The sequence below is a fragment of the Thamnophis elegans genome, chromosome 2 (genome assembly GCF_009769535.1).
Source record: "Thamnophis elegans isolate rThaEle1 chromosome 2, rThaEle1.pri, whole genome shotgun sequence".
NCBI classification, from domain to species: Eukaryota; Metazoa; Chordata; class Lepidosauria; order Squamata; family Colubridae; genus Thamnophis; species Thamnophis elegans.
This window is the reverse complement of record NC_045542.1, coordinates 51,598,131-51,610,976: the sequence shown is the minus strand read 5'-3', so window position 1 is coordinate 51,610,976 and position 12,846 is coordinate 51,598,131. Positions and strand designations below refer to the sequence as shown.

Below are 12,846 nucleotides of genomic sequence, written 5' to 3'. Positions count from 1 at the left end.
AACCAGATGCAAAGTTAGCAACCGGTTAACCCGAAACTGAGCAAACCGACTGAATCCCACCCCTGATTACACTACAATACACTACAGTATAATAGAGTACAGTACAATAAAATACAATACAATACAATACAACAATACAATACAATACAATACAACATAACAAAACAATGCAACAAAACAATACAACAAAACAATGCAACAATACAATGCAACAATACAATAACACAATACAATACAATAATACAATACAATGCAATACAATTCTTTATTGACCAATTGTAATAGAGCACACAAGGAATTTGTCTCTGGTGCATAAGCTCACCGTGTACTTATGAACAGCAAGTAATAGGTCATGAGTCATAAACATAGTTACTATCAACCATAAGTTACAAACAGCAATTGATAAATCATAAGAAACCTATAGGAGATGCTGAGCAGGTAAGAAATGAGACAGTGCTGTGGGAATTAAGTGTTCAGCAAAGTGTTCTTTCTGCCTGGTTGTTTTGGCATTCGATGCTCTATAGTGGCATCCTAAGGGGAGAAGTAGAAGTTGAAGTCAAGATCTCAACTTCAGCCCTAGCACCATTGCTTCCACTCAAAAATGTTGCCTCACGCTGTTCCCTAAAGTGCAATTGTCCCTGCAATCCAGCATGCCCCAGGAATGGCTTACTATGTTCTCTTTCTGTTGACAGAGCTTTCCAGCCTACTCAAGGCTGTTCCAGATCGCACAAGGTCTTAGTTGTTGAAGTGGCTTTGGAGAATGCTGTGCAGCCTCAAAACTACACCAGAACACCCCCCATTCTCACATGATTTTTGGAGGCTCCAGAGTTATGCAAGAACACATCCCTTTCCCATACCTTCCAAAGGGTCCAAAGATTGCACGAGGGCACACCACATTCTGGCACAGCTTCTGAAAATTGCACAAGAATAGGGCATGCTTTCAAGAGAAGTTACTTTCAGGGATTGGTTGAACACTGGTGTGTCATCCAAAACATCTTTTCGTGCTAGATTTGACACACAATTTATAAGTTCACTATCACTGGCCTAGGTGCATGACTGGCAAACACAAATGTAAAAAGATGGAAGACAAGGAATGGAATAAGTTAAATGCATTCTGTGGCCACCTTCTGGTAAAGAAGGTACTTGCCTGAGGAAATCACTCTTCTCCTATGACAGTTGGATCGAAAGTACAAAGAATAATTAAAAAAAAACTTTATGAAGAGCAAAGGGAAATATAAACCTCTCTTTTTAACTTTATGCAGTTAAACATTCTGTGGCCAAAGAGATAAAAATAGACAGCTGCTAAAAATAAAGATGGGAATTGCCCATAAAAAGCTGTCACAACAGATATAAAATTGGGAGAGATCCAAAGTGTAAAGGGCTCTGCTACTCAAAGAGCCCAGGGTATAATAACTGCCTTGCACAGACAGAGTAATCCTCGGAGACAGGACAGTAGTTATCGTAGGCAAAGACTGCAACAAGCATACACTTTACAGTAAATCAAAGATCCAATCACAGATTCTTGGCAAAAATATTTAGCAATACCAGCTTCGAGACAAATGGAGTTCCCGAACGGAAGGATTATTCTTTGCTTCCCTGGAGTTTTGCCCCAGTTGAAACATTTAATTAGGGTCTCATAAGCATTATTTCCATTTAGCTCCTTTCTTCTGGCCTTGCTATGCTTCTCCTTTCGCCTTTTGTTTTCCCATGTTCTATTAGAAGAAATGTTTTCTGGAGTTTCTGAGCAAGAGCGTATCATTCTCAGAAAGACGCTGCTTGGCCACCTGCGGTGATGGGGATTTCCTCCTCCTACCAGTTAGATAGAGAGGAGTAATGGTGCATTGAGAATATAGCCTTTGCTCACCTCTCTTGGGCTTTTTAGCACAGCACAAGCTTTCCAGCAGCTAAAATAGGAAGTTGCCCATTTGTATTGTGTTGTTCCTTACCGCGTGTGTGGATCAGGAGAAGTGTGGCTTGAATTCTAAAGGTTACTTAGCCTAAGGAACTTGTTCAGTGGCTCCCCTCTTTTTTTCCCATTCAGACTATACTGATCCTAGATGTGATCTTTTTTTTTTAAATCACTGCAGGGAAGGTTAGTCCTGTGATCCAATGGGATGAGAGCAAAATGGTCCAAGCCTCTGTGGACAAGCCAGTTCGAATTGCATACATGCTTGTGGTTCACGGGAGAGCCATCCGCCAGTTGAAGCGCCTCATTAAGGCTGTGTATCACCAGCAGCATTTCTTTTACATACATGTGGATAAGGTAAGGCATGTAGCATTTTAAAAGGGGACTGGTGGCATGATATGAGCCATGGTCGCAAATCTCTTGATACGATGCTACCCAAAGCATTGATCTGTCAACTTCTATCCTCTGCTGTACTGGCTATAGAGATCTCATTTCCTATGTATATGCGCTTTAGACAGTGCAAAAGAAGGGGGGATATTTGCTTACCCACATCTTTCTGACATGAACAGTCAAGATTTTATTATGAATAAGTGAATGGTTAGATAAAGCAGACCTCGTGGTTCTACTCTCTTCTGGAATGATGGACACAAAATCCCAATCTATCAGCCACAAGCAGGGTGGGTTGGCACTGAGAATATCCAGGGGCAGCTGAGGTCCACTTTTGTCTCTTAATGTCTTCCTCACAGACCCCTTTTAAAAAAGAAAACCAATTGGACCAAGAGCCAAGGTGGCGCAGTGGTTAAATGCAGCACTGCAGGCTACTGCTAGATCAGCAGGTCAGCGGTTCAAATCTCACCGGCTCAGGGTTGACTCAGCCTTCCATCCTTCCGAGGTGGGTAAAATGAGGACCCAGATTGTTGGGGGCAATATGCTGACTCTCTGTAAACCGCTTAGAGAGGCCTGAAAGGCCTATGAAGCGGTATATAAGTCTACTGCTATTGCTATTGCTATTGCTGCTATTGTTTCCAAAAGGAAAACTTTCTTTTATAATGAACTAGCCGGATATTTATTTATAGGGGGGGAAATGTACCGACCAAATGTAATTTCTAATGTTGGATTTTCCCCCTTACCAGAGGGAGCCACCTTGTGGAGTACACGAAGTCGTTACCATGGCATTGCACTGTAAAGTAGAAGCCATTTTACCGCAGTACAGTAGAAGCCATTTAAAGGCACAAAAGGCTGCATCTTAACAGAACACACACCCCAAGGGGTTTTAGGGCTGTCTTACCCCCACAGTATTTTTCTCCAGAGAGTAAGTTATCTGTGTATCAAGTTTGGTTGAAATTGCTCGAGGCGATTTGATTAAAGCCAGAAGCTACAGTCTTCATTTTGGGTCACTGAGAGAGTTAGTACAATTCCTCAATGATATGTACTGGTAGTCCTTCTGTACACAGATGAAACCAACTTTTATTATCAGTGTTACATTTTGCCTTCATCTTCACTTGGTTCCCTATGTTGTCTTGAAATCCCCAGAACTCTGTTGCAAAAGTCAATGGAAATATGCTCATATGAACAAAATAATTTATCTCTGGGATGCTGGGCATGTTTATTTCAAGGCATCCCAAAGGATGTATTTTTAACCCTAACATGTTTTCTTGTATATATATATACATTAATTCCATAGAGTTTTTCATCAGCCTAGCTCAGAACACATAAGATTGGACCTCAAGTAGAAATGTGGAGCTCCTTCTTTTTAATATTAATAAATATAGTCAAGAGGAAATGATTTTCCCCTCTTTAATTATCTGCAAATGTCAGAGAACTTAGGGAAGTGGAAGAATTTGTGGTCCTTATGAAAATCCACAAACACTTAACTGGCTAGTAAGCTCAGTCAACATTGCTAGGCCTCTTGAGGGGGAGAATGGAATTGAGGGCTCCTCATACAAGCAGCACACAGAGAAGTGCATCTGTTTGGTCTGCAGGACATCATGTAGCCTCCTTCATAGAGAAAGCTAAAAGGTGGATGTAGGTGCTCTACCTGTCATCTAGGTCAATGTTTCTCAACCTCAGCAATCATCATGCTGGCTGGGGAATTCTGGGAGTTGAAGTCCACACATCTTTAATGAGGTTAAAAATACTGATCTAGACAGTTGTATGCATGGGTTTCTCTTTTCAAAAGGAAAATCATGGAAGCCTCGACTAGCTCTCTTACTACTACTCTCAGTAATAGTACAACAGTTCAAATGCTGGTTAACCATTTTGGCAAAACTTCCAAGACATCTTGTGGTGCATGTTGATATAAAACACTAATTTAAATATACACGTTTACAGCAAGGCATGCATTAAAATAACAAAACCCAGAGTTTTGGATAAATACACTTTCCTGATTTGCTTCCTGGTAATGACTGTTTGAAGGGACGCGATGGCTCAATGGCTAAGATGCTGAGCTTGTCGATCAGAAAGGTCAGCAGTTTGGTAGTTCAAATCCCTAGCACCGCGTAACGCAGTGAGCTCCCATTACTTGTCCCAGCTTCTGCTAACTTAGCAGTTCAAAAGTATGAAAAAATGCAAGAAGAAAAAATAGGGACCAGTTTGGTGGCAAGGTAACAGCATTCCGTGCACCTTCGGCATTTAGTCATGCCGGCCACATGACCAGGGAGACGTCTTTGGACAGCGCTGGCTCTTCGGCTTTGAATGAGATGAGCCCCACCCCCTAGAGTGAGAAATGACTAGCACATATGTGCGAGGGGAACCTTTACCTTTACCTTAATCATTGTTTGATTTGGACTCAGAGAAAACCTTTGGGGAAAGCAAGACAAATCCTAAGATTTAATGCATAATCAGTGGGAGTCTTGCGCTTCAGATGGTTTAGAGTACCACTATTTACCATGCTGTTCAAGTTAATTAGGTTAATTAACCTAATTAATTAGGTTAATTACAGTGGCAGGACTGCAAAGCTTGAAAGGGTAAAGCAGTGATGAGGGCAGTGCAGGAAGTAGCTATTTGCATAGTTAGCAGACCAGCACCTTTGAAACAAAGGATAAATATAAAGTCTTGTGAAAATTATCAGAAATTCTATCTTGTTCCAGTAGATGTGGGATATATATATATGGATGGATGGATGAATAGAGAGATAGGGAGGTAAGAGATAGATATAGAGAGATTGTCAATGTATTGCTAACTTTATTTTTAATGTGAAAGACAAACATCTGAGAGTTAACCTATTCTCCAAAGCACCTGAGGGCAGGACAAGAAGCAATGAGTGGAAACTAATCAAGGCAAGAACCAACCTAGAACTAAGGAGAAATTTCCTGACGGTGAGAACAATTAATCAGTGGAACAACTTGCCTCCAGAAGTTGTGGGTGCTCCATCACTGGAGGCTTTCAGGAAGAGACTGGCCAACCATTTGTCTGAAATGGGACAGGGTTTCCTGCTTGAACAGGGGGTTGGACTAGAAGACCTCTAAGGTCCCTTCCAACTCTCTTATTCTGCATCTTGCAAATGAAATCTGACATGTGAAATTTCTGCCAAAGCCAACATTTCTGAATTTATTTCTACCCATCCATCCATTCATGACTTCAATCACTCAGGTAACTCTAGGCAACTTACATAAACAGGATTACAAGCAACTATCGGAATAAGAAAAATATAAAAATCAAAAACTCCAGACTTTATACCTATCTGGGGAAAAATAAGTGCAATGGTTAAAACAATAAAATAAATTACAATACCAGGGAGGTAAGTCTCTGTGCCACACCCCAGAACTTGCTGGAGCTTCCTTACACATTTGCACTACCACTACTGTCACCTGACTCTTCCTAGGAAAGAAGGAGTCAAAAGGAGTGGGGTGATCTTCATGGTATCCTAAGCTCTGGCATTCAATTTCCTCTCCCCTGCAGCGTTCTACATACCTGCACCGTGAAGTGATGAATCTGGCCCAGCATTACCCTAACATCTTGGTTACCCCTTGGCGCATGGTCACAATCTGGGGTGGGGCCAGCTTGCTGAAGATGTACCTGTGCAGCATGAAGGACCTGCTGGAGGTGACAGATTGGGCCTGGGACTATTTCATCAATTTGAGCGCCACCGACTACCCCACCAGGTCAGTCTTGAGGAGAAGGAAAAAGTCTAGCAGGCAGCAGAGGGTTCTGCTGCTGACCTGTGAACATTGAAATCATATGAGACAACCTGGGATGGTTTGAATGGAAGGGATCAGGGGGTTCTCCTTCTCCCCACCCATCCCAGTTTAATGCAGAAATGCAGGTAGGAAAATCAGAGGGAACTTCAGAGTACCAAGAGGCCATAGCATCTCAGAAGTTTTGGTGTTGAGTGACTGGAGTTAGAACTCAAGAACCTTCTTGGATGAGAAGTGAAACATTTTCTAAGAAAAAAAATCAAAGTCCAGTTGTCTTTTGGAAAAGGACCTTTGGATTATCATGATTTGGGAATTGAGAATCTCCGTAGACATGAGTGATTTGGTCCTGGTTTTTTTGCCAAAGCCACTCAATAACTAGATAACTGTTGTTTGGAAGATACAGGAGACAAGGAAAATGACTACTGTGTTTCCCCCAAAATAAGGCAGGGTCTTATTTTCTTTTGGCCCCCAAAATAAGCACTTGGCCTTATTTTCTTATTATTTTTGAGGTGCAAGAGGCGGTGAGCATGGTCACCTCAGGGCTTCTGTGTTGCAATATTTTTGGGGAGGGCTTATTTTCTGGGGAGGGCTTATTTTAGCGGATTCACTTAAAAGCCTGATTGGGTTTATTATCCAGAGAGGGCTTATTTTGGGGGAAACAGTATTAAAAGGAAAGTTGGGAAACATACTGGCTGTGGTTAATTGGAAATCGGCATAGATGAGAACATATTAATTTTGCTCTGTTTGCATCTATTCTCTGCCTGCTCTTCCTCGTTTCTTTCTTGTCTCCCATCCATCTTTTTCTTTTGCTTTCTTGTCCTCAAGATCAGCCTTAATCTGATTCTTCTCAGAGTATGACAGTCGTGCAGAAACCTTTGTAAAAGAAATTGGGGATAGAAGCTGTGCCATCATACTAGGAAGGTTTCACACATTTGGAGGACACCCAAATTGGAAAGAATTGCCTTAAAGTTTAGGCTTGTTTACTATGCATTTGATAGGTGCAAATTCTCCTTTTCCGAAGAATTGTTCTATAACCTCAAAAACATTTCCCCTTTAAATAAATTTGTTATAGCATTTGTCTATCCAGGAACCAGTTCATGTCCCTGATAAACTGCTTGGAGCTGCATTTCCTCTTCTATTGTTGAAAATATTAATAATGATTTCCTTAATTTAATGATTTCTAATCTGTGTGCAAATGTATAAACAAGATTCTTTGAGAGCCGAGGTGGCGCAGTGGTTAAATGCAGCACTGCAGGCTACTTCAGCTGACTGCAGTTCTGCAGTTTGGCTGTTCAAATCTCACCGGCTCAGGGTTGACTCAGCCTTCCATCCTTCCGAGGTGGGTAAAATGAGGACCTGGATTGTTGTTGGGGGCAATATGCTGACTCTGTAAACTGCTTAGAGAGGGCTGAAAGCCCTATGAAGCGGTATATAAGTCTAACTGCTACTGCTATTGCTATTCTTTGTACAATGAGAATCCCGACAAAATATAATTTCCAGTAATATGGGTAGAGTTTTATATCCGGTCTTTTTCAGAGCTTCAAAAATGTGTAAAGGTTGGAAGTTCATTCTTCCTCTCTGCTGATCATGACTAAAGTTTGAAGGTGTGTTGGACTGTCACATGTCCCATCCAGCCAAAGTATTGGCAAAGGATGGTGGGTTCTGTAATCCAAAACATTTGGAGGTACATCAGGTTGCCTTTTCCAGAAAGCTTACTAGTCTGTCAGTTTTCTGCTTTTTCTAATTCTTCCTTTTGATGTGCTGCCCCCTGCAGGACCAATGAGGAGCTGGTGACATTCCTATCAAAATATCGGGACAAGAATTTTTTGAAGTCTCATGGACGAGATAATGCTAGGTAATTTGGAAAGCTTTGGCATTGGGAAACACATTAAAAATGACCAAAAAGCCCACAATCTCAGATAAACTGCTATTGGTCAGAGGATATTCCTTGCTGTGGTGCCAAGTTTTAAATACCCTGCCTAGATCACCTGGCAACTTCTGTTTTATCTTTTCAGACCCAGATAGACTTTCTAATATTCATTATACTATCTTTTAGTTGTCTATTGTTCTTTGAATATTTATGAACATTTGAAATGCATAGAAACCTTTTCCACTGCTGTTAACCTTGTTTTCATTTTACCCCATGCAGCTATTTTTTATCTTCTATTTAGATTTTATGACTATAATTTTTAAATGTTCTTTTTTTAGCATATCTTTGTCAGCTAGAGATTTTTTGCTATTAAGTGCTACGTATAAAAAGAGAGAAGAAATGAGTAGCTAAACAAATGAAAGGCTAATAAAATGCCATTGGTGCAGTCATATCACATTCCTGTCTTAGGGCAAGTTTGTGGAAGTTGAATAGATTCTGTTGTTTTATTCATCTGAAACCGAATATAATTGAAACATATATCTGAATTCCATTTACAAATAATAGCATTTTTCTTTGCTGTCTTTTTGTTTTTTTATCCAACTGTGTCTTCAAAAAGAACTCCAAACTTCATAATTGTAAAAAAGAAAAACATTCAAAAATGTGGAAAGCTTTGGAGCTATTTTTTTTATTAAAGGCTCTGATTTATAGGAGTCTGTTGTTGTTGGGCCAAAAATCATATGTTCACCATGTAATTTCTACTCCCAGTATTTATTTATTTTTTAAAGATATTTCAGCATCTTCCACAACTGGCTTCATTTGTTCTTTAAATGCTGTCAAAAGAAACTCTTACAACTTGTAGTGTTGGCAGCTTTTGAAGCCTTCAAAGGTTATTCAGACCAATCTGAAATCTTACAAACAATCCAATTTCCAAAATTTAAGCTGAAAGATCGAAAGGCTGTGAACCACTATGATTATGCCAATTGCCTGGAACTTTCAGGCTATAGAATCCAACGTTTTCAAAGTGTTGTGTTCTAGAACTCTCCTTGTTTGAAACTTAATCCCTAAAATTCCCCGTTGCTTCCTAGTGAATCTGAGGCATTCATCTCCGCTTAGGTTCATCAAGAAGCAGGGCCTAGACAGACTTTTCCATGAATGCGACACACATATGTGGCGACTGGGTGAACGGCAGATCCCGGAGGGTATCGTGGTAGATGGGGGCTCAGACTGGTTTGCCCTAACGCGCAGTTTTGTGGAATACGTGGTGTACACCAGTGATCAATTGGTCTCCCAGCTGCAACAGTTCTACACATACACACTTCTCCCAGCAGAGGTAGGTCCATCAGTTGTAGAGGCTTCAGAGTGACTGTAGTGAATGGGTAGTATTTTTGTATAGGATGGAAACTTTGTTCCTAAAGAACCAATAATAGGATGAGTACTAGGCTGCCGTGTAACTGATATTATCCAAATTTATGAAAGTAAGGAAATAAATCAGGTTTCTAATAGGAATAGAATCAAGATCACGTGAAGTGTTAATAGCACTTTCTAATGTCTTGGAAAGGCCACACTTGGAATCCTGCATCCAGTTTTGGTCATCATGATGTAAAAAAGATGTGGAGACTCTAGAAAGAGTGCAGAGAAAAGAAAAAAAGATGATTAGGGGACTAGAGACTAAAACATATGAAGAACGGTGGCAGGAACTGGGTATGTCTAGTTTGATGAAAAGAAGGACTAGGGGAGACATAGCAGTGTTTTAATATCTCAGGAGCTGCCACAAAGGAGAGGGAGTCAAGTTATTCTCCAAAGCACCTGAGGATAGGACAAGAAGCAATGGGTGGAAACTAATCAAGGAGAGAAGCAACTTAGAACTAAGGAGAAATTTTCTGACAGTTAGAACAATTAATCAATGGAACAACTTGCCTCCAGAAGTTGTGAATGCTCCAACACTGGATGTTTTAAGAAGATGTTGGATATCCATTTGTCTGAAGTGGTGTAGGGTTTCCTGCTTAAGCAGGAGGTTGGATTAGAAAACCTTCGAAGTCCCTTCCAACTCTGTTATTCTAATTCTAATAGCATTCCTTCCCTTTCTAAAAAAGAATTTATTGCTTAGCTAGAAGAAACAACAGCCATTATGAAAAGCAGAACCAAATATTGCACACTCCCAAGTAATTTTGGACTCTGACAGATGTAATTTGGCATTGATGATGGATTAAACAGATCTGCTTCTGATCCAGATGTGCTAAGATAGAACAAATACTGCTGAACGAGGATCTTTCTAACTACAGCAGTTTGATATTTCTTTGCACCTGCCTTGCACAGGTGCCAGTACTGAATGCTGGGGGGGAGGGGGGAGATGTCCATATTGTGACTGCTCCCATGTCGATACCATGTCGATACCATGAAGTAATAAAAATTCCTAGGAGGTGTTTGGAGGACAAAAAGCAGATTTGTTTTTGTTTTGTTTTTTAAGATGTTGACTTTTATGTGTAAAGTTGAGAAATAAGTTGGGTTTTTTTTATATGCTTCTCACTTTACTTTTCTAATGAGTGAAGAAACCATCCATGGATTCCTCACCGGACTTTATAACTGCAGAAGGTGAGGCATGAGATCCAGGTAGATCCTTCTTTGAGGAAATTGCTGATAATATCATTGTCCTGTTATTTTGGCCACAGCTCTCAACCACTTGCAAAATAATTACAGTAAAAAGTCAATGCAAATATCTGCTAACTGATGGAGAAATCAGGCTAAGTGTCAGATGACTGGCTGGTTCATTTGTTTCTATTATTATTATTAGTTAAATCTTTAGTGAGATTCACAGACTCTGGAGCTGGTTGGTAGCTCAACAGCTTGAGTCCTAATCAAGGACCTAGGAACTGTTAAGGTAACGTCAGAGGATATAAGCTGTCCCAAGAAGGGTGATTTTTTTGTAGAGTCAAAATGTTCAAGTCTGATAAATGTAGAATTTCCAAATAGCGAGGTAGCCCTTTGGGTATTGCTCCAAGGGCTCCAATTACAATCAGAACAACAGACAATTTCTTTTTCCACAGTCGCTCAACTTCAATTTGCAAGGCCCAGTACTTTGTGATTTTTTTCTTGCTGCTTATCTTCAATTCGCGCATCACCAGGTATTGCAATGATAATGAACCAAACTTTTTTCTTTTCAACTATTGTTATGTCAGATGTGTTGTAGGCCAAGTGCCTGTCAGTCTGAATTCTGAAATCCCACAAGATCTTGAGTTTTTCATTCTCTAGAACCTTCTCAACCTGATGTTCCCAGTGTTTTTTTTGCTGTTCTTGAATCCAAACTTCTGGCACAATTCCAGTGAATGATCTTAGCAACTTGGTCATGGCATTGTAGGTAGTTAATTTGTGAAATTTTGCTGCACCCACTGATCAAATGGTCGACTGTTGTTGTCGTCGTCGTCATCCTCATCCTCATCATCCTACAGTTTATTGATATAGCTGTACCAGGAGATGCCAGAGTTGAAGAAAAAGAAGTAGAAAAAAATCACAAACTACCATGACCTGGCCATCAAAACTACACGGTTATGGATGAAACATATAACAGTGATACCCATTGTCATTGGGGCACTTGGTACCATGTCGAAGAATTTTATAAGATACATCAACAAATTGCACCTTCCTGCAATAACATCAGCAGAACTGCAAAAAACTGCTACTCAGAACATCTTATATTTTAAGAAGGTACTTGGTTGATACCTAGGATGCTGGCAGCAACCTGTATCAATCATTAACACCAGTCAATGGTATTTGTGATACATTTTTGAATGTTTTGTTGACTGAGTTTCATGTTTAATGAATAAAGTATAATAATAACAACAACAACAACAACAACACCCTACTTGGAACAGCTTATATCCTCCGACGTTACCTTAATAGTTCCTAGGTCCTTGGTTAGTACTCAAGCTGTTGAGTTACCAAGCAGCTCCAGAGGCTGTGAATCTCACCAAAGATTAACCTAATAATAATGATGATGATGATAATTTGGAACACAACATGCCAGATATCACGATTGTCGAGGGCCAAAGAGTACAGTTTATTGATATCGCTGTACTAGGAGACACCAAAGACAAAGAAAAAGAACTGGAAAAAATTACGAAATATCGCAACCTGGCCATCAAAACTACACGGCTATGGATGAAACATGTAACAGTGATACCTATTGTCCTCGGGACACTTGGTACCATGTCCAAGAATTTTACAAAACACATCAAGAATTATTGCTTCCCACAATAACACCAGCAGAACTGCAGAAAAATGCACTGCTCGTATCATCATATATTTTAAGAAGATACTTGGTAGATACCTAGGATGGCAGCTGGCAGCAACCCATATCAACCATTAGCACCAGTCAGTGGTATTTGTGATACATTTTTGAATGTTCAGTTGACTGAGTTTCATGTTTAATGAATAAAAGAGATAATAATAATAATTCAATCCCCTCCATTTGAGGTTCCTTCTGCAGCATGTGACTTTTCCAGAGTGAGGAAGCATTTTTCAGAATGTGAAGTCCTCTTGGACCTGCCCTTTAAATAAAGTTCCAAGTTTAGAATGACTGTCTTGTTGGCATGTGGACCATGGTAATTTCTGCCTGGGTGGAGCTGTGTTTCTCATGATGCTTCTCCTCCTACAGTCCTTTTTCCACACTGTCTTGGAGAACAGCCATGCCTGTGACACCTTGGTAGACAACAACCTCCGGGTGACAAACTGGAACCGCAAGCTGGGCTGCAAGTGCCAATATAAGCACATAGTTGATTGGTGCGGATGTTCCCCAAATGACTTCAAACCACAGGACTTCTTGAGACTGCAGGTACCTCAGACATTTCCATTTTTGGTGTAATGTAACTTTATTTCTGCTCTCAGGAAGTTATTTGTCCTTCTTTGTTTCATTTGCACAAACCTTAGTAGCTCAGTGC

The 12,846-nt window shown here is 40.2% G+C and overlaps 1 protein-coding gene across 1 annotated transcript in view; it reads left to right on the top strand.

Annotated features, from left to right (window-relative positions):
- The window catches only part of XYLT2 (xylosyltransferase 2), a 62,976-nt gene that overhangs the window by 39,161 nt on the left and 10,969 nt on the right, over positions 1–12,846 (top strand). The window contains exons 3-7 of the mRNA XM_032211232.1: positions 2,088–2,263; positions 5,807–6,009; positions 7,817–7,897; positions 9,026–9,242; positions 12,564–12,740. Coding sequence (XP_032067123.1) covers positions 2,088–2,263; positions 5,807–6,009; positions 7,817–7,897; positions 9,026–9,242; positions 12,564–12,740 — 854 coding nt within the window. The remainder of the gene's footprint in view (positions 1–2,087; positions 2,264–5,806; positions 6,010–7,816; positions 7,898–9,025; positions 9,243–12,563; positions 12,741–12,846) is intronic.